Source organism: Lampris incognitus, chromosome 14 (genome assembly GCF_029633865.1).
Source record: "Lampris incognitus isolate fLamInc1 chromosome 14, fLamInc1.hap2, whole genome shotgun sequence".
In the NCBI taxonomy this organism is placed as follows: domain Eukaryota; kingdom Metazoa; phylum Chordata; class Actinopteri; order Lampriformes; family Lampridae; genus Lampris; species Lampris incognitus.
In genome coordinates this window covers 39,845,919-39,867,935 of record NC_079224.1, presented here as the reverse complement: position 1 = coordinate 39,867,935, position 22,017 = coordinate 39,845,919, and the positions used below count along the sequence as shown (strand labels likewise).

At 45.1% G+C, this 22,017-nt stretch overlaps 1 protein-coding gene across 11 annotated transcripts in view; it reads left to right on the top strand.

Annotated features, from left to right (window-relative positions):
• mbnl1 (muscleblind-like splicing regulator 1) overlaps nucleotides 1-19,588 on the top strand; it is a 46,172-nt gene extending 26,584 nt beyond the window's left edge. For 2 of the 11 annotated variants that reach the window (XM_056293555.1, XM_056293546.1), the window contains exons 2-10: nucleotides 7,069-7,284; nucleotides 7,981-8,202; nucleotides 9,900-10,139; nucleotides 12,234-12,387; nucleotides 13,419-13,454; nucleotides 14,292-14,383; nucleotides 14,800-14,844; nucleotides 15,559-15,630; nucleotides 15,885-19,588. In XM_056293555.1, the coding sequence (XP_056149530.1) occupies nucleotides 7,171-7,284; nucleotides 7,981-8,202; nucleotides 9,900-10,139; nucleotides 12,234-12,387; nucleotides 13,419-13,454; nucleotides 14,292-14,383; nucleotides 14,800-14,844; nucleotides 15,559-15,615 (960 nt within the window). In that variant the 5' untranslated portion in view covers nucleotides 7,069-7,170 and the 3' untranslated portion in view covers nucleotides 15,616-15,630; nucleotides 15,885-19,588. Of the gene's footprint in view, nucleotides 1-7,068; nucleotides 7,285-7,980; nucleotides 8,203-9,899; nucleotides 10,140-10,899; nucleotides 10,954-12,233; nucleotides 12,388-13,418; nucleotides 13,455-14,291; nucleotides 14,384-14,799; nucleotides 14,845-15,558; nucleotides 15,631-15,884 lie in introns of all 11 variants that reach the window. The other 9 variants (XM_056293556.1, XM_056293549.1, XM_056293547.1 and 6 more) reach the window with 9 other exon arrangements.
• Nucleotides 19,589-22,017: the final 2,429 nt, after the last annotated feature.

Below are 22,017 nucleotides of genomic sequence, written 5' to 3'. Positions count from 1 at the left end.
TAATCATAAATCTAATGAAGATTAACACACACCACATACACATATCTTCATAAGCCCCCCAGACTCCCAACAGAGAGATATACTCATGACCACAGGGGTGTGTGTCTCCCTGTCTTTCTGTCTGTGTGGGTGTGGGTGTGTGTGTGGGTGTGGCTGGGTGGGTGTTGAAATGTAAGTGTGAAAGGAGGGGTCTTACCATTTGTGCGTAAGTTGGTTGTGTTTTAGTATGTGTGTGTGTGTGTGTGTGTCCGTCTGTCTGTCTGTCTGTGGTGTGTGTGTGTGTGTGTGTGTGTCCATCTGTCTGTCTGTCTGTGGTGTGTCTGTGTGTCTGTGGTGTGTGTGGTGTGTGTCTGTCCCTACAAATGATCAGGATCAGCTATAGTGTATATGGAGCATGGCCTTGATACAGAAGCAAGCCTGCAGCAGCTGCCACACAGTTCAGTGCTAATGCTAAAGTGCTCTCCTGCCTGCTGCATCATCAGCCATGCCTCTTTTTTCCATATCTGATCGCATCAGTGTATCGACGATCAGGCAAATTCAACAGGGCAGGAGTTGATTATTATTGTCAGCACAACGTCCGTATGCCCTGAGCCTGCTATGGTCTACACTCGATGCTACATTTTAGCCGCGCAGTAGACAAAAGGGACCAACCACTGGGCCCGGCCTTTGAGTGCCCACTTCTCTGCAGCGGAACAAAGCTTCATTCACATTGTGCGTGAGGAGAAAGGCCTTTCATCTCTGTGTGTGTTTAGACAGAAGTCACTGGAACGTGGGGCCGAGAACACGGTAGCTTCACACATTTGCACTGAACGCCACTGAGCGCAGCTCTGAGGATTTCAAAAAGATGGGGAAGGGGGAAGAAAAGCAAACTCGGACCCCTTAACTGAGACCTCAGAGCATTCGAATCGTGATCTGACGAGTTTATTATCCGATTAAATGTGCAGATACGGTCCGTGTTACCTCTGCAGTTTGGGGCCTGTGGGAAATTTTGAATGGCGGCTTATGTATGGCATGTATTTCACTATAGGGATGATGACGATGATTCACGGGCTAAGTATTTCCTCACCTTTTCACCGTTTCACGCATCCGCTCCCGTTTTCCATGTTTCCCTCTTCTTTTTTTCCCTGCTTTCTCACCATATTAACACATTTTACTGCATGGCCCGTGTTCTCTGCTCCAAAGGACGGGAAACAGCCCCACCCAGCATTCTTTATCCATTGATTCACTGTTTGCTTGAATCTCACACAATGACAAAACCAGGGTGTGTGTTTATGAGTGAGAGAGGTAGAGAGCGAGAGAGAGAGCGAGAGAAAGACCAGGGTCGGACAAGTTATTACAGCAAACCGTGAAAAAGACTGCACAGTAGCCATTGGCATTATTTCTTTCTTTTTGTCCAAATATTGGGGCCGGGAGTCTAGCAACAGCTCAAGGAAACGCTGGAGATCTTGCAAGGCGAAACACATGGCGCTACTATTAATATAGCATACTTCATAACAAGCCGGGACGAGGCAGAAGAGGCTCAGCGGGGTAGCCTTAGCCTGTGTTCATTGAGAAAAGTCATGCCCGGGGGAAAAAAGGCGCATGCGAACCTAGATATCGAAAAGTAAACAGCATTTTGAATAGTATGAAAAGTATAGAAATATATCATGTGGGAGTCTGGAGTTGGGCGGCATGGTGGCACAGTGGTTAGCGCGGTCGCCTCACAGCAAGAAGGTCCTGGGTTCGAACCCCGGGGTTGTCCAACCTGGGGGGTGATCCCAGGTTGTCGTCTGTGTGGAGTTTGCATGTTCTCCCCATGTCTGCGTGGGTTTCCTCCGGGTGCTCCGGTTTCCTCCCACAGTCCAAAGACATGTAGGTCAGGTGAATCGGCCACACTAGATTGTCCCTAGGTGTTAATTTGTGTGTGTGTGTGTGGGCCCTGTGATGGACTGGCAGCCTGTCCAGGGTGTCTCCCCGCCTGTGCCGCCCAACGACTGCTGAGATAGGCTCCAGCATCCCACGACCTGAATTCGGCTAAGGGGCTTGGATAATGGAGTCTAGCGTTGTAATACAGTAGACTGTCGTCTTTTGTAGGTAAGCAGGATTCAAGTTACGCACACTGTCAAATTTAGGGCAAGTGACACCAAAGTGATGTATTCCCACATTACATTACTGCTGTTGAACTGTCAAAACTGTTCACACTGTAGAATTGCTACAGCCGACATTACATGCCCTTCACTGACATGAAGATGTGGGCGCCTATGTGCGAATGATTGTGCGACTTCTTGCTTCAACGTTTTCAGGAACAGATTTGTTAAGAACGCAGTTTAAACTCTGCCCCCCCCCCAGGCTGAATCTATTTTTGCTAATCAGACGCCCATCTAATTAAGTGAGACTTGACAGAAGCCTCAATTTTTTTTGTTTTTATGTTGAGCAAAATGGTCTACGATGTGTATATTAGTCGGCGTTAAGAGGATGTTGTGATTTTCTGCTCCACTTACCAGGTTTTCAAATCTGTCGCTATGAAAACGTACGCGTGCATGACATCAGTCTGCGATGAGGTGTTTATGAGATCCTATCTCCACCCTTCAGTTGCTGTGATCGTCGGCCTCTTGAAGGGCGAGGGAGTCACTTTTAAGTACACCTCGCTTGCCATTAGCTTGTTTGTTCATATGTCAGGCAAAGAGAGTGTTATGAATAACGTGAACGCAGCCCGTCCTCCTCAGGAGTAGCTGTGACTGTCAGACCGGCCTTTGCATAGAGTTCCTGCATCTGCCAGTGATCAGGCAGATTCCAGGAATCACGTTGTTGTGGGAAGTGCGGGGCTGTTCGGTTGCCGTGGACACCGTCGCTTGCTGCCGCTCAAGGCCCCTGATGTCATAACAGCAGCCAACAAACATCATGTGAGACGGAACGTCTGCCTCGTCTCTCCTCCGTTCCACCTCTCCTTCTCCTCCCCCCCCCCTCTCCTTCCATCTCCCCTCCCTTGCCTGCCTCCCCATATGGGGTGACCCACACTAATTCCTTCTCCTGCAGGTTCTACAATTTCCCTGACACAGCCAGGCTCCTGGTACAGAACCATGATAACTCTCTCTCCCTCTCCAGCTCCCTCGCTCTCTCTCTCCATCCATCTGTTTGTCTGTCTGTCTCTCTTCTGTCACTCTCTCCCCCTCTCTGTCTGTCTCCTCTGTCTCTCTCTCCTCTTCTCTCCCCCTCTCCAGCTCTCTCCCTCACCAGTTGTCTCTCCCCCTCTCTCTCTCCAGCTCTCTCCCTCTCCAGCTCTCTTTCTCTCCCCCCCCCTCCAGCTCTCTCTTTCTCTCTCCCTCCCTCTCCAGCTCACTCTCTCTCCCCCCTCCAGCTCTCTCTCTTTCTCTCCCCCCCCTCCAGCTCTCTCTCTTTCTCTCTCCCTCCCTCTCCAGCTCACTCTCTCTCTCCCTCCGCAGCTCTCTCTCCCCCTCTCCAGCTCTTGCTCTCTCTCTTTCTGTCTCCCTCTCCAGCTCTCTCTCCCCCTCTCCAGCTCTCTCTCTCCCTCCCTCTCCAGCTCACTCTCCCCCCCTCCAGCTCTCTCTCTTTCTCTCTCCAGCTCACTCTCTCTCTCCCTCCCTCTGCAGCTCTCTCTCTCCCCCTCTCCAGCTCTCTCTCCCTCCCTCTCCAGCCCTCTCTCTCTCTCTAGATCTCTGTCATTCTCCAGTTCTCTTCTCTCGCTCCCTGGCCTGTCTTTCCATACTCCTCATAAACACACACTGTCTGTTTCCTCTTTTGAAACCAAATTCTTTATTCAAAATGGCCACGCATGTCAGTTGACAGGGTTTCCTTTTCTTTTCTTTTTTTCTTTGGTCATTTTCTTCTGCATGATTCAGCAGTTAGTCAGAGTCAAAGCCACATGTTTCCTACTTTGAAAAGCACTCTGCTAGTGCAGTGGTGAATCCAGTGGTCGACGAACGGGGTCAGGTGGGGTTGGAGGCAACATGATCCTTCATGCCCACCTAACCCCTCCCCTGTGCATAACACCCCCCACACACATACACACACTTTCTGTGTGCCATTAGCACTTTCTAGATGAGTGCCTGTTTTCCAGTCCCTTCGTCTCCCACGCACAGCTCTCACCGTCGCCGGTGTCAGAGGTTGCCTTAATGCAAGCTAAACTCACGGGCGCTTGTTTAGATCACAAACTCATCTGTCGCATATGAACTCCCAAGAAGCCGTGAGAGGACTTCTTTGCCAAGCTTAAAATTTTATTTGGAATGGCAAACAAAGCGAGGGTATCTGTCTGCCATGCAAACCACCGCCCCACACAACATATAACAGGGGCCAAGTCTAAGATTTTTGGGTTGGTTTGTGCTTTTTTTTTTTTTTTTCCTCATCCAAATCTCAGACAGATGGTTTAATGGAACCCATTCCCCCTGCTGTCATGTGTGTTTACAGTACTAACGGCTACTGCTTCTCATCACGTTTGGTGTCTTACTAGTGCACAGTGGCTCCGCAGCTGCCTCTATGAGTTATTAAAACTGCAGGGCACACAATCAATCACCCTCCGCCTGCACGTTCTGAGATGAATCGTACATTACAGTGCAGCGCGGGCGGTGGATGAGCACGGGAACAGGGGGTTGACTGGGTTTTGGCCATTCGGCGGCAATGTTCGACAAGCTGGGTGTCTTCCTGCGACAGATGTGGCCCTGAGGCAGCTTTGCCACTTCTTCTTCTTATATGTCCAACCTTACTTTTCCTCCATTTCCCTTTCATGCCACACAGTCCGATTGCATAATGGTGATTAATCAACATCGGTCAACCTCCCCTTCTTCTTCTTCTTCTTTTTTGCATTGCTCCTCACTTGGGTGTTTTGTTCCAACAAGTCCAATAACAGAATCTACATCCATTATAAAAGGTCCCATGAAATGTCAAATGTATTTCTACTCATGGGTGTCCGGGCGGCATGGCAGTCTATTCCGTTGCCTACCAACACGGGGATCGGCGGTTCGAATCCCCGTGTTACTTCCGGCCGTGTCTGAGGGTGGGAAGCCAGATGTGGGTATGTGTCCTGGTCGCTGCACTAGCACCTCCTCTGGTCGGTTGGGGCACCTGTTCAGGGGGGAGGGGGAATAGCGTGATCCTCCCACGCGCTACGTCCCCCTGGTGAAACTTCTCACTGTCAGGTGAAAAGAAGCGGCTGGCGACTCCACATGTATCGGAGGAGGCATGTGGGAGTCTGCAGCCCTCCCCGGATTGGCAGAGGGGGCGGAGCAGCGACCAGGAAGGCTTGGAAGAGCGGGGTAATTGGCCGAGTACAATTGGGGAGAAAAAGGGGGGAAATCCCCCCCCAAAAAATGTATTTCTACTCATACTTCTTTTATCTGCACTTCATTTACATCTATTTGACACGGTGCTCCAGAAATTCACGAAAATGTTTTGCTTTTATGAGAATAATATTTTTCTCTTCTTGACAAATACATTTTTCTAGTAACGTGTAGTAACGCCTGCACTTGCGGATGTACACTAACGAAAATGCTCAGTGAAATGGGGGCGAGATTGAGAGAAGACGAGTGATCTTCCACCACCAAATTAAATCCAGCCAATAACGTCTCGATGTCCACATTCTTCTGCACATTATTGGCCGTCAGTCAAAACAAACTCCCCTCACAAAAGCCCACCCAACTGCTCATATTTCAAGATTGCAAACGTCCACATTAAATGCTGCTAAATGCCCCGTTTAAATTTCCACTTTAAGGCCGTTGCATGGGACCGTTGAAAGGGAATGTGAATAATTCACATCGCAGAGCAGGACTGCATAAAAGGCGGTCAGGGGCTACTGTATAGTAGAGGAATATTCTGGTAGGGGGTACTTTCTATAGGTGGGACATTTACCCACACTGAGTAGCTGTACAGTATAGCAGCCATCTTTATAGACTTGTGTTACCAAATCTAATGGTGAAAATGAGGACAGGCTTGAGGGGGCCACTTCATGTGCTTCAGCTATATGACACTGTATCTGTAGCATGATTAGAGGCCCTCGATCATATAAGTGCTTCCCCCTCCCGTCGTCTTCCCCTAGCCGAGCACCTGTCCAGTGCTCCAGTGTCAGTTAAAGTGAAGGAAAGCGGAGAGGGGAATGAAGTCATGATATTGAGCATTTAGATGAATCCCAGTGGGGGGAAACTCTGTCAGCAAGGGAGCGCAGACTGCCGGAGTCAGCTCGGCTGTGACACACAGGGCGGCGAGCAGATCCATACCTCTCCTTAAGCACAGCTGTGTGGCTGTGTGTGTGTTGTGCATGCATTTGTATGTGTATGTGTGTGTGTGTGTGTGTGTGTGTATGCGAGCCGTGACGTGTGTCTGCCACCTGTTACATTAACATGCCCCTAGTGTGCATGCATTTGTGTCTGTGCATTCTTGCCTGCAAGAGCATGTGAGTGTTAGACTTGAGCTATCTTGATTTAAATCCTTGGGGCTTGACTTCAGTCATCCGGGCTTGCTACGAGACCCCTCCCTATGAGCTGACAGTATTATTAGATACACACAGCAGGCAGCAAAATGGGTTTTCTGTCTCAGATAATTATCTGATGGCTTTGAAGTGTGACCTCCAGTTGACTAGTCTATAATATCTATGGATCATATGAGTGGATGGTATTTATAGAGACTGCCACACATGTAGCCTGGCTCAGTGTCTGGAGACTAGTCCCAAACTGCCAGTCACCACCTCCTCAGGCATCACACACACACGCATGCATGCATGGACACTTCTGGTCCCCTGCCAGGACTGACAGGCCCTTAGCAATTAGCGCACAACTCAGACAAGATCTAATGTCAACTCAGATTTGCAGATTTTAACTGTCTTTAAATAAGGATGGCGCATGTTTAATATGCAGATTCTCCTGCGCTTCAAACAGAAACACGCGCAGAAAAACACACTCGCTCCAGCATCACATATTTTCGCACACCTTGTATACAACACAAGAGTAAATTCAAAAACGGATCGGTCCTCAGAAAGCACAGCTCTACAACTGCGCCCTAAAATCCGCTGTTGCCAACTATTTTGTGTTTGGCACGCGCCCTAATCGCTTGTCTTTCCCTTCCTTCACTCTCTCCCGTCAGGGCCGCTGTTCCAGAGAGAACTGCAAGTACCTGCATCCACCTCCACACCTAAAGACTCAGCTGGAGATCAATGGCAGGAACAACCTGATCCAGCAAAAGAACATGGCCATGCTGGCCCAGCAGATGCAACTTGCCAACGCCATGATGCCCGGCACACAGCTGCCACCTATGGTGAGGGGGCACACACGTATGATTACACCACAGCTACCGCCCATGGTGAGACCAAAGACATGCACATACACATCCCTCTCGTGTTTCTATCAGCCGACAGCTCATCCTTTACTTATGCCAGCGAAAAAATAAAATAGTGCTTTATTTATTTATTTACAATCCCGGTTTTAAATTCCTATCGTTTCTTTTCAAAGCGCTACATGGTCTTGCTCCTGCCTGTATTTCCAAGCCTCTCTCCCAGCATAATCCGGTCGGGTCCCTCAGGTCCGCCAGTCAGGGGCTCCTGGCAGTCCCGAGGTCCTGGTCAAAAAATTTGGGTGATGGGTCTTTTGGTGCGGTTGCTGTCTCTGGGACTGCCTCCCAGATCAGACAAAGCTGTCAAAATTCACAAACCTTCCAAAAACTTATTTTTATTCACTAGCCTTTCATATTCTATCGCTTTTATGTTTTCTCGCTTTTGATGTTTTTTCTTGCTTTTGTGTTCTTATTATATTCTTTTCTCTCTTTCTATTCTTTTTGCTTTGTAAACCACTTTGGTAAACGTTTTTTTTTTTTTGTGGTTTAAGGTACTTTAAAAATAAAGTTGCCTTCACTCTTCTACGTCCCCTGTGGCGTTTTCAGTCTTTCCATTTGTCTTTCAGTCTGTACCTCCGTCTTCCCAGGAAAAAAAGCTAATACAGTATAGGCTCCTTTTACATGCCTACATTTTACCCCCCACCCCATCAATGTATCCCCTCACAGCCCATGTTCTCGGTGACCCCTGGCCTGGCTACCAGCGCCAGTGCAGCTGCAGCAGCGGCTGCTGCCTTTAATCCCTACCTGGGCCCCGTGTCACCAAGCCTGATGCCTGCAGAGATCCTGCCCAGTACCCCCGTCCTCATGGCCTCCAGCCCCACCGTCAGCCAGGTCCCCAACGCCGCCGCCGCCGCTGCTCAGAAGCTGCTGAGGACAGACAGACTGGAGGTAAGCAGACAGACAGATGTACTGGCTCGTAGTATGAGGGTTAAAAGGGAGCAGAACACCTGCAGCAACCACTGGGCCTCGTGCAACAACTGTTCATCTGCACAGAGCTGTTTGTAAAGTGTGGGTACAAGCTATTTAAGAACTCTAGCTGCACCCACCAATTATCACTTGTTTTTGATTTGCTTATTGGTATGGTCAAAATTTAAGAGTGGTGGAGAGGTTGGCCTATAAACACATATATACATAACATATAATAATATAATCATATTTAAGATATTTGATATATAGAGGGCGGCACGGTAGTGCAGTGGTTAGCGCAGTCGCCTCACAGCGAGAAGGTCCTGGGTTCGAACCCCGGGGTTGTCCAACCTTGGGGGTGATCCCAGGTCGTCCTCTGTGTGGAGTTTGCATGTTCTCTCCGTGTCTGCGTGGGTTTCCTCCAGGTGCTCTGGTTTCCTCCCACAGTCCAAAGACATATAGGTCAGGTGAATCGGCCATACTAAATTGTCCTTAGGTGTGAATGTGTGTGTGTGTGTGTGTGTGTGTGTGTGTGTGTGTGTGTGTCGGCCCTGTGCCCTGTGATGGCCTGGTGGCCTGTCTAGGGTGTCTCCCTGCCTGCCACCCAATGACTGCTGGGATAGGCGCCAGCATCCCATGACCCTACTCAGGATAAGTGGCTTGGATAACAGGTGGATGGATGGATGGATATATATAGAAAATCCTGCCCTTACTTAAAATTATTTCCCTATTTGTCGGTTCTTCGAAAATTATTTGCATACCTTTCGAATGTTAATGCAGACGCAGATAAGAGGAATAGAGGTGATGCAAACGTATCAAATCCAGACAAAAACATCACACACCACGCTCTCGTATAACGTCAACGTTTGAGAGTTGATCGATAACCCTGGCATTAAAAACCATATGCTGAAGGTTTTCATGCCTTTCTGTCAGTTCTGACAGCAGCACGTTGATATAAAGGCAGCGCCTGTTCTAATCCCTTTGGGTGGTGAAGAACGTTCCATGAATGCGATGTAAATTTCTCTCATGCAGTTCTTGTATGAACAAATTTAAGGGAAGTTTAAGGGGGGGGGGGGTGTTGTTGCACGAGGCACCTTTATGTGGCGCTTGTCTGTTTTAATGGGAGACGGGGAGTCTCCAAGGATAATAGTGACCATATAAACAAAGTGTTAATGACCATATCGCCGCTGTTAGCCACGGCTGTTAGCCTAGGCCCTTTCAGCCGCAGGATATATAATCTGATATGATCTATGACCCATTTAACATTTATGGGTGATTTCCTAATGGTGACTGTGAGTGCCTGGCAGATAAGTCAAATAAAACCACGCCTGTAAAAGACTCCCCATACATTACTGACGCGTCCTTTATTGTGCACAATACGGCGCACACATACATTCAAGCCTGTAAACTGTCGAGTCATGAGATAGAGCCGTCAGCAACCTGAAGTAGTAAACATGTGCTCTGTTGTGGCACTTTCGGAGACCTTTAGGTCAGAGCTCCTTCTAAAGGTAAAGGAGGTGCTGCCCTCTGGTGTCCTAAAGACGGACACAAACTGCACAAAGCACTTCCCATGGCCACCAAAAGTACAGCCACCGCACCAATCACGTCTCGCAGTGCCAACGTGCGCTGAAGTGACTCGGCGTCTTTTCGTAATCCCTGCTATCCGACGCTGTCTCCAGGTCTGCCGGGAGTACCAGCGGGGCAACTGCTCCCGCGGCGAGAACGACTGCCGCTTCGCCCACCCCGCAGACAGCACCATGATAGACACCAATGACAACACGGTCACCGTCTGCATGGACTACATCAAGGGCCGCTGCTCCCGGGAAAAGTGCAAGTACTTCCACCCCCCAGCCCATCTCCAGGCCAAGATCAAGGCCGCCCAGCACCAGGTGAACCAGGCCACAGCCGCCGCGGCCATGGTGAGCAGTCTGGACGGCATCTCGGAAACACATTCATCCACATACACACAGTTCAGCAGGGCTATAACATAAACGGGCCGCTCCCCTTCACTCTCCCTCTCTCTCTCTCTCTCTCTGTCTATTTACTTCTGATGACCGCTGATGATACAGTACTTCCCTTCCTTAACTCCACTTCCTTCTGAAATAAACAAATGGATTCATTGTGCTTTCAGTGTGCAGCAGAGTGTCCTGTCACTCAGTAACAGCACCTGAACAGTAGTAAAGTGTACGCTTGTCTTTTGATCAGTGTTCTCTATATGCTGTTTGTGAAATAGCAAGGCCTGGGGTGAATGATTGTGTGTCACAATGCACGATAGTGTGCACAATGGGGAAAAAAATAACAATTTTGAATTACACTATTTTATAATTTTCTGTCCATTATACGTAGTACAACTCACTAAAAGTAGCGATTGAACATTTTTGTCATTGCAATATTTCCTTATTTGTATGACAGTAATTTCTGTAGATTTATTTATTGTTAGTGATGATCACGTAACTATTGAGCAGTAGAGCTAGTGTTGAAACTGTGCATGCCTTAGTCCTGTTATCCCCTTGTATATTGCATTCCAATGATTTGTTTTTTTATTTGTTTTTGTTTTTTCTCACCTATACCCAAACTGCACTGCTGCCCCCATGATGCACCTCTGCTTGCTGGTTTATGTTAATGCGCTTGAACCCCATTGGCCCATTGCCATCATGTGCTCGCTGCCTGCTAATTAAGACTCAGTCGGCTGTCAAATCACTGAAGCGACCCCTCGACGCAACCTTTGACCTGGTACTATGACCTTTCACCTTTTAGCTTGGCATGTGGCTTTGTTGTAGAGCAATGTTTTAACCAAAGATACCTAGCTATTTTTGTTGTCGTTGTGTTTAGAGCAATGTCTATTTTTCCTCCTGTTGCTCTGTCATTATTACCAGTGATAAAATGATTGTGGCTTTCTGGCCGACTAGACTGCATCTGGCACATAACCACCGTGTTTGTGTTTCAACTCAAACACGAATTCAGACGTGGAACTTGTGAGCCACAATCAATTCATCACCAATAGCTTAATTAACGTCAGTCAGTGAAGGCTAGAAAATTAGACCTATTACAATGGTGGCATGGCTTTTAAGTTTTTCGTCCAAAGTCAGTGTTCAATGTTGTGGAGCGGCTCAAATCAGGGTGTTCGTGCATGTTGTGTGTTCCTATAGCGCATGTCAGATGGATAAGAGTGGGGCTAAGAGATTCAGCAGTATGTAAAAAATCATCCAGGAGTGATTCCCGCCCTAACTGATGATTAAAGAGTTCAAATGATTGTTCACTCCACCATCAAGCCTTGTCACAGATATTGAGGCCTCAGGAGCGGCCCCACGTCAAGGCAACGTTTACATGCCGTGTATTTGTGTGGAAAACCTGGAGAGAAAAAAATGTTTTTTTCAACAGCTCAACTCACTGTCTTGACCTGAGACCGTTGTTGACGCCTGCCTGAGAGTGAACGATCACTTAAACACGGCCTACACAGTTTGTCATGGAGCTAGCAGTGCAGCCTCCCTCTCTCAGTGCTTCCTGTCTGTTTCACCACTTATAAGCAGCCTTATTGTTTTGTTAGTTAATGCTTGCCTCTGTTGCATTTAGTTAGCCTTAGACTTGTAAAAAATCAAATCATCCCAGTAAGCTTCCTGATCAAATGATGGATATATGATGTGCTTGTTAGTCAGTAGTCGCAGTAGGCACCATGCTCCTGCTTGTGTAGTACTTGTGTCAGACTGCTGCTTGCTTGCTAATAATGATGTGATGATGATGATGATGATGTTGATGATGATGATGATGATGATCATAATGATAATGTGGTTGTACACTGAAGGATGTTGTGACGATGTTTGTACGATGTCATCTAACTTGTTTACCTTTTTTTTGTTTTGGTCTGTTTTCTTTCCCGTTTTTGCCTCTCTCTGTCTCCCTCTCTCTCTCTCTCTCTCTCCCCTTACACACACTCCTCCTCTTCCACACACGCCTCTCTCTCTTGCTCTCTTTCTTTCACTCCCTGACTTCCCTCCCTCCGCCTGGCTGGGCAGGGCATCCCCCATAGTGTCATGGCTCCCCTGCCAAAGCGGGCAGCCCTGGAGAAGGCCAATGGGGCCTCTGCTGTGTTTAACACTGGCATGCTGCAGTACCAACAGGCCCTGGCCAACATGCAGTTTCAGCAGCAGGCTGCTTTCCTCCCGTCAGGTATGGCTCCATCACTAAGTCGAAAAAAGCCTCTGACCGCCTTAAGGAGGCCTAGATCAGTTTAACTTTTCTGTCCAGCTGTTGTTGGATGATCCCAGAACAGGTATAGGGGCGAGTAGACTGCAGTTAAGCGCATATTTGTTTGCTTATTTTTCCGAAGACGAGAGAGGCACGGAAAAATCGAGTATATCGCCCGTTAACTTTTTTAGAAAGTTGGAAAGAATAAGGATGACAAATGAGAGAGGCCAGTGGACAGGAAACAATCAACAATTTCTGGGCATGGTAATGGGGAGGGGGGTATGCACAAAAAAGATACTTAGAATTACTGAGATCGAGCATGGGAAAGTTCAAAGGTTTCAGCCAATGTTGCCTTGAGCTTTGTATGGCGTTGCATGGTCACTCTGTACTTAGAATGGGTACGCTGTTTAATCGCTCACTAACTGCCTTTATAAGGCTCCATAATGGCTGCTTCCTCCTAATAGGAATTGTACGATGAGCGGAGGAAGATATGGGCATCTTTGAAAAGACAGGGATAGGATTGGATTTCTGTAAACTTTTTGATTGATGTGCTGATGGTATGGATGATGTGCTACTGCTGGGGCTTTGGCTGGGGCTAAGAGTGAATGCGGGCCGGATGGGTTGTTTAGTTCTGTCCGATCCATCAGCTTGACAGTAAATGGTAGGCTGTGTTCGGCCTCTGTGCAGGGGGATACTTCTCTTCTCCCTTCAGTCTGTATATAATGGCTAACACTTGGTAGTGTAATCATCTTCCCGATCACCGTTGGTCTCCTACACATTGATATGCTTTGCACTTGAAGCAAAAGTGAAGATTCAGAATCTACCCTTTTACCGACTGCCATGTTTTGAGTTTCGCCACTTCGCTTGTCCAATCACTGATAACTGTGTTGTCCAAGAGTTATTAACATGTTTTCCAATTTATCTCTCCCCTCATTCTAACGAACCTTGTGATGGGCTGTTTTGATTTCTCTTCCCTTTCCAATCCACTTCCTGTTGCACTGCATGATGGGCAGGCTCAATATTGTGCATGACACCTGCGGCCAGCGTTGGTAGGTTTCAGCTCTTCTTCTTCAGTTACCTGTAACTCGCATGCCATCATAATCTAATCAGCGATAACTAAGGGGGCAGTGAAGGGGGCATTCACTGAGCTACCCAAATAACCTTGTATGAATGAGCCTCTTGACACATACTTTGATTTTTAATGTGAGTTTTGGTGATCTGAGAGTCACAGAGCTGGTTTACATGAGGACATGATTTGTGATTTGACGCAAAAGCAAGTGTCCATGTATAAAGAGATGGATTTTGTGATGTGCATTTGTGGAATATTGCACTTTATTATAGCGTCAATAGTTCCTATTGACCGTTCAAGTGACTTTGATTTTGATATAATTGTATCAGTTACCTCCCCCGATATCCAACACACATCTCTGCTCATTCGCAACTCTTGTGATCACCTTGGCTTTTGGCTGGTTTAACCTGACACTTATTAAAACCCCTTTGAAAAACATTTAAAGCAAGGGGGCTTCAATTGTAACTTGCCTCCTTATCTCCTCGCCTCGTACGCTGTTCTCAAAAATGACATGACAGGATTGGGACTTTTTTTTCCCCATTGCACTTATCTGGTGTTTATTTGGAAATTGTACGGTCATTTAATCATTAAGCCACACAAATGCAGAAGTTCTTGCCAACATGGCTTCAATAACTGGGTCAAATCAAGTTTTCAAGTCATGAGAGCTTTCGTCAACGCTGCCTGAGGAGAGGAAAACAAGTTAAATTGAGCCCTTGTCTGATCCCCTCCCTCCTTCTCCTGCCCAAGTTGCCTGGTGTATGTAGCTACACTGCTCCTCTAAGTATATTTGCTTACATGATTTTCCCTCCAAAAAAAGTTCCCATGATGCACGGTGGTAGTCCAGCCACTGTGTCTGCAGCCACCACATCTGCCACAAGCGTTCCCTTCGCAACTGCCTCCACCAATCAGGTTTGCACCTCCACTGCCTCTCTCTCTTCCTCTCTCTCACTTCTCTCTCTCTTTCTCCCCTCTCTCTGTCTATCTCTCTCTCTCTCTTTCAATGCACATGGACGATCTGGGGATGCTCGTGTCTGACAGCGAGAGGGTGGGCAAGGGAATGGGCGGTACTCCCTCTTGTTGGCCTACACTTTTGTATCAGTACAAAACACATTGCATTTGTATTTTTGTATTAGCACAAAACACAGTAATGATCACACATGCTATATAACTACGAGAACTTAAAAAGCATCACACTTTTTTAAGAATACAAACATAATATTGCAACTATGATGCAGTATTCAACTGTATTTCAGAAGAAAAATACTGTATTCCATTTAATGTTTGTCCTCATTTTAACCTCGATTTTTGTCCTTTCCCATTTTGAGGACTCTTCCTTTTCAAAGTTGACTACCAACGAATACATGCAATTGGTATGTATGAGGTAGCTGATTTTCCCCCCCTTTTTTAAAGAGACTTTTGCACAATTTGTGCAAGAACTGCTATCTGTGCCATTTGGTGCTTGGCTTTTTTTATTTTTTTATTTTACCCTGCTGCTTTCAAGCACATTAGGCAAAGCTTTCCACATGCCTTGTGTTTCAAACCATTTAGACGGAATGTTTCATAGGATGTCACAGTTTCAGATGTACACCATCATCTCAACTCTCTTCAGGACTGGGTAGTTGTAAGCACAGCTGCAGTGTGCGGTTTATGTGGACAGATCGACGAATGGAAGTAGTTGATATAGCAGATGTTCAGGTTGCTCCTCTCGGTCCAGGGCCAGGTCTCTGAAATGTAATGAGGGGTGCAGGTCAACAAGCTGGAGGGCTTGGATTTGCATGGGGGGAGCCTCCTCACTGACAGTTTCCGTCCCTACCCCTCACCTCTCCCTTCCCTTCAGTCCTCCCTTCCCTCCCCTCGCAAAAGTTAATGCTGACTCTTTATTATCATATACCCTTGACATGCCTGAATGAACTGTGGCACAAGTTTAACCGAATTGCTTTCCTACCTTGTCATCTCCATGCTTTTAGCAGTGAACTCCTAACATGCTGATTTGTGTTAGATACTTTTGTTGGCCAACATTTACTGGAAATGTATTAAGTCTGGTGATATTTCATTTGATCTCTGTTCTGTTTCTATCCCCCTAGATTCCAATAATATCTGCAGATCATCTGAGTAGTCACAAGTACTTGACTCAAATGTAGTTCCTCTCAAAAACAGTGAGTTCCCATTTTAATCCTCATCCTCTGACTAATCATTATGAACGTTCTCCATGTTGTGTGAATCGAATTCTATTTGCAAATGCATAGCCTGTAGGTAAAATCAAGACATTTGGTTTTGCATGCACGTAATGTAAGCCTTATATAATTCTCATCTTTTCAGAAGGCAAACTGGAACCCTGAAGTCTTTCAGAGACAAATGCACCAAGCGTTTTTGGGATTTCAAGTGAAATACCTGTCTTCTTGTGTTGCAGATCAAATGAATGTGTGCTGGCACCGTCCAAGCCAAAAGAGTTCAGCCTTTATGTACATAACGTTCAGAATGTCAAGCAAAGGGACAGGAGGGTGTGCCATCTCTTAGCCGGTCCATAGTGACGACCTCGCCACGCATGCAAAACAACTAGGGTGCAACATTCAACCGCAGGGTGCAACTGTTCACCCGCACATCAACTTCAAGAAGAGCCAACCTCGCCAACCTCCGTGCTGTCAGTTGTCCAGCCAAAAGAATACATCCCGGTGCCAAGGTCAGTGTGTCTGTCTCCTCCTCTGTGGGGACGTCCACTGGAATTACACCTCTGTGTCTGACTAAATCCTCCCACCCAAATTACTCAAATTATTATTATTACTGCACACACCGACGGTCCAGACCGTGGTTGTATCAAACTTACGACATACAGTGCTGGTACGTTAGTAGACCAAGAAAGATTTTCTTTCCTTTTTATTTTTTCTGATTTTTATTTTTTCTGATTTTTATTTCTTTTCTTTTTTTTATTGACAGCCATATTTCATGGTTTACAAGAGAGATGCAAACAGGCACCTTGAATTTGATTCAAAATCTGAAAGGCACAATGACATTTTAACAGGAATTTTATTCGCCAAAAATGATTTAGCGTGTACAGTATTGTCTTTTTATGGCTACTAGTGAAACTAGATGTCGAAAATGAGGGTCTCGGACATATGAATGTTCTAGGTAAACCAACATACCTGTGTACCTTGAAAGCACAGCCAGGCTAGCTTTTCTCACCGCGTCATGTGCCATCAAGGCCATACAGCTAAAACCAGAGTGTTATCTCAGCAGTGTTATCCTGTTTACCGAAGGTATATATGTTTTGTATGGCTCCTTTTTTATATTGGGTTTTTTTCCTTCTTCTTCTTTCGGAATCTCCATTGAGTGTTTTTTTTTTTTACGTTTCATTCGTCGTAGTAATTTGTTTTAGAAATGAGGTCCTTTTTTTTTAATGTTTGTTTGCTCAATGAGGTTGAGAGAATGGAGGTGCCTTGCTTGTTTTTCTTTCGTTTTGTTTTTCCCCAAGCTGTTTTTTCCCCTCTCCCAGGTTTTCTTTTCGCTTGTGTTGCGTAGGTTGTTTTTTTCTTCTTCTGCTTATCAGTTAGGACAAGGTAGTTCTTCAAGTCCTCTGACTGGGGAAGTGAAGGGGAAGCGGCACTCCAGTGTGTAGACCATGTTACTCCGGTCCCCCTTATCATGAAAAGGAGAGGGACTCTAAAACCGTGTGTGTGTGTGCAAGAAGCACCGTTGAGCCATGTGCTGATTTGGAACGAAACAATGAAACGCAACGACGGCAGACCGTAACGAGGTCTCGTAGGTCATCTGAACCACACGTGCACTTGAATAGTCGTTTGGTCTGATCACCCAAATGCTCAGATTTCATTCCCCATATCCCATTTGAACTCACTGAAACGAAACCGCAAAGTGTTTTTTTTTCTTCCTAATTCACATGTTGATCTGACTCTAGAAACCAAAGCACAGGGTTGTTGTTTTGTTTTTGTTTTTTTTGTCATTAATTGTATTTTATGAAGGGTTACTGAAGCATCGCCTGAGAGGTTTCGATTAAAATTCGGGAAACACGTTTGTCGTTCGTTCCAACTGTCGGTTATACGGTGACATCCCTTTTCCCTTTCTTTTTTTTTTCCCACAGACGTGTGTGATTTGTTTTTACCGATTGTAATGTACCTAACAAAGCCTTAGATTACAATTATGGGTCCCAGCCCATTCAAATGTACCTTCAATCACCATGCAGGTAAAGGACACCAATGATCTTTTATAGTTCTCTTACATGCCGCTTATAGTCTCTCGCTCTCTCTCTCTTTCTCTCTCTCTCTCTCTCTATGTAAAAGTAACAATTACTCTTAAATTTTATTGAACTTATGTGTTATGTACTACTTAAGGATTTGAATCTATTTGAGGTATGTAGTTGTAGATTTTTTTTGCCTTACTATATATTACTTGACAACATTGATATAGCCGTTGTAGATTTTGAGGTAGTATGACATTCATAACTTTTTTTCAAAACCATATACATGATAATGTGTTGAGTCAGTTTTAAATATTCACTTCATTCATATAGCTGGATGCCTCTTTTTAGTTGTTGTTACTTTATTAATTAATTTGCCGGTGAAAGAGTTTGTGTTTTTTTTTATATACAAGGAATGAGATCAATTAATTTGCTGCAAATGCAGCAAAGGTAGAAGAATTGCTAATGTTTTAACCGACTTAAAATTTTCCTTGTAACATGTCGAGATCATGTCCGAAATTATATTGTACTGAAATATAGATTTGTCCATGTTTTAGAGGAGAAAATTATTTTCTACTGTATCCATTTCAAAATGATATGTATTATTGTTTGAATATTTCTTAAGTTTGCCCTGAATGTCAGGCCAAAATGAACAGTGAGATTGACGGGTCTTTGGATGTCTGGTGGATTGTGGGATTTAGGGTGTGAGGAGGCAAAGACTTTGCCAGAGTGGTGAGGTCGGATACGCTGCAGATGATGAGTTCTAACCTAAGGGACGAAGGTTGACTTTTTGCACTTCTGTATATAGTCAAATGAACAGAGAAAAAAAAAACATGTATCATATTGAGATATTATTTTGAATAAAAAAAAGATCTATAATTATAAGGAATTTTGTTAGATTAATTTAAATTCTTAAATTAGAAGACCAGCTAAAAAAAAAAAAATTGCTTGCAAAGAAGGGCACTAGTTTCTTGGCCAATGCATTCAGAGGGAGCTGCGCGCTTTTTGGCTTATTTTATCGGTGGCTCGTGTTGCCAGGGAATGTTGTATGGGAGCAGATAACGCCATGTCATACTCACTTCCACCCCTTTATCTAGGATGACATATCAAATGACGTCCACATATCAGTTTTTTGGACTTGGTCATGCAGCATTGCTATTCCCATAGTTCAGTTAATGCATTAAAGTATCAAAACTGTTATCTTGTAAATTTAATTGACTGCATGTAAAAAGAACAAACATCTAAACAAAAAGAAACTGCATAGAGTGTAAGGAAAGTTAATGCATTCAGATTACAAAATACACAATAACATATTTTTCAACTGACATATAGTAGTATCCACGGTGGGGAAGGAATAATACTTCAAATGCAAGTCACTTTACTCGTGTGATGAAATATTTTCCAAGCAACCATAACATTTTAAAAAGAAATAACATGTTTAGCACTCATCCACCCCAGATATTTTCTCTCATCATGGCCGTATATTCAACATTGACTCACAGGAAATCATTCCTGCTATCACAGCTGTGCACTCAGCAGGCGAAGGCTCACCACACCAAACGCAAAAATTAAAAGGAACCATCTTAAGTCAAGGTCAACATGTTTCCGAATTGAAATTACTGCATAGTTGCTAAAGAACCAAAGCACAGTTTTCTCCAAACCGAGCAAAGTAGTTTGGGCAGACAGACGTTCAGTCTTTTGGCTAAAACCAAGGATTTTCTTCCCTGCTGGGCGCACATTGATGCTTTGACTGCTTTTTACTTGTAAGTGCAACCACCAATTATGTATTTGCTAATAGTTGCCACACAATAATGTACTATTCTGTCTTCAGATTTGTTTATGCACATTTTATTGTTGCCAGAATTGACTCTTGCTGTATGGATAAAAAAAATCTGAATAAAACAAAATTTGATTTGCTCATGCAACACTTGTATTGTGTGTGGTTTGGTTTGTTCAGATAATGTGTGTGAGGTCAACAGTGTGGTCTGTGTGTGTGTGGGCGGACAGGGCGGGGTGTCTGTGGGTCATAATACCAATAGTTATTTGCCCATACTATCTGACCTTGTCTAATTGAGGGGTTCAAAAATAGCAAGAGACTAGGAATTATTACTCAATTTAAAAATTCCTAGAACCACATGTACTGGGACATATGGCAATGATTAGGACAGGTGATTGGGAGTGCATCAAGGGCAATTTTCTACCAACAAGAAGGTATTTTCTGGAGCAGAACTGATAATACTATCACCGAATAAAACTCATGACTCCCGTTAAGAGGCTGTGCAATCACAGAGGTGATGCAATGAAAGGTTTTATCATCTCAAGGTAGCCGTGGTACAGAAAAGCTTTTGTGCTTTGGCCCCACACACAATGCATAAATCTAATAGTTCACCATGTTAACACTCTCCTGCGGCAGTAGTGCAGGCCAGTCTCTGCACTTGCCCGAACACGAGCGAAAAGTTGAAAGGAACGCATTGCCGGAAATATTAGAGGAATCCCACAGTCACCATTGCATGCAATTGTGCTTGTGCTCTAACTTTGATGGATCCCTACAGCTCTGTGTCGACTACCAAACTGCAGACTGTGTTAGACGACTATCACTTCTGTTTACCACTCACATTTTGACTGAGGGATGGATATTCAGATATTTTCTAGTATCCAGAACCCAAGCAGAGAACTTCCCCATCCACACCATACATTTTTCACAAATGTGCCGCACTTGAGTTTGGGTTGTTTAGAGACGTCTGCCACAAATCAACAGTTCATAGACAGGGTGCTATAGCAATTCTCTCATTAGCTGCTGCCTATGTGTATGTACTATCACTACCTGTGTGCATTATTACCAATCGCAACAGTCAATCCATAGAAGTGTGTGGGTTTTGGAAGAGGGAGGCATTGTACCCAGGTTTCCATTTAGTTCTCTGGGATGGCCCTTAAATAGACAAAATAGGCACTTGTGGCCTTCTCTGTGTGGGTCTGGCCACAGCTGGTTTATTTAACCTTGTGTAGTATTGCCAAACCTATCGCCACGCCAGGGTCGGACTGGGAACAAAATTCGGCCCTGGCCATTTTCATCTGGACTGGCCCCCTTTTTCCCCAACTTACGCACTTTACGAGTTGCATAAAGCAATATCAGGCAATTTATAACATATAGGCTACGCAATAGCTATCAAGTTGACCCCCTAACAACAGGTGTACTTACAGGGTTTCATAAAATAATGTAATAGCCAAGAAATAGCCTTGAAGATAGGTCTGCACCCCAAGAGGCGCACTTAAGATTTTATTCATTTGACAACTGGCAACCCAACTCTCCGCACACTTATGCGACAATCCGTAACTTAAATTAAACAAATATGGCATAATAATGTCATGAATGTAGTCTATGACAAAATGCAATGCTGTCACGACTCTCAGTGGGTCTAGGGGTAGAAGGAGGTACGTAACATAAATATAATTAAATAAAGTGACCAGGTGGAAAGATTTTGACCGTGTTGGGGGGGGGGGATAATTGAGAACAGACAAGATTAAAGGTGCAATCAAGGGGGTGTATTGTAACAAGGTGCAAGAGAAGGGCTATTTACATTGCCAATAATTTCACAAAGACACGACTAGGTCACAAGGCCAAGGGACACGGATGTTGCCAAAGAAATGAAAGAATCAAAAGATATTCTGGCTAACTAACTAAATGTTCAATCAAACAAAAGCCTGCCCATATGACTACTCTTGACCACTGTCCAAAAATAAAAACACAAATGGCAACCACCCCTTACCTATCACAGGAAGTTGAATCAGTTCATCTGTAACGTTGTGTCCAGAGGAACTGATTCAGCTTTATGTGATTTCCTTACCTGGATTATTGAGGATGAATAAAGACACCCCTTACCTAATGTGTCTATACACAGGTTCCTCCTATGTGTCGCAGCCATGTATAGAGGCCTCTGTCTTGCCCGCCCCTGGGCCTGACCTACACACAGACAACCATACAGTCACAAGCAGGGAAAATGGTCAAACACTGGCTTGTTTTTTCACACACACGCACGCAAGAGTACGACAGCTGAAAATGGGACGATGATTGACAGTGGGGACATCGAATGGCATGGTGAACCAGGGACCAGGATAATGATGACTTGACAGCAGTGACAGCGAATGGAGTGAATGACTGTCCTGCAGCATTTCAGCAGGGGCAGCAACGTGGAACGTAACAGTCTTCATGAAACAAAACAGCCAAATTCCATTTTCACACCGGACAAAGGTTTTCCTTAATATAGGCCCAGCCTAATGATGATTTGGAAATGTGTGTGTTCACAGCTGATCTGATGCCATTCACACACCAGGTTTAACAGTCAGTATTTCGTGC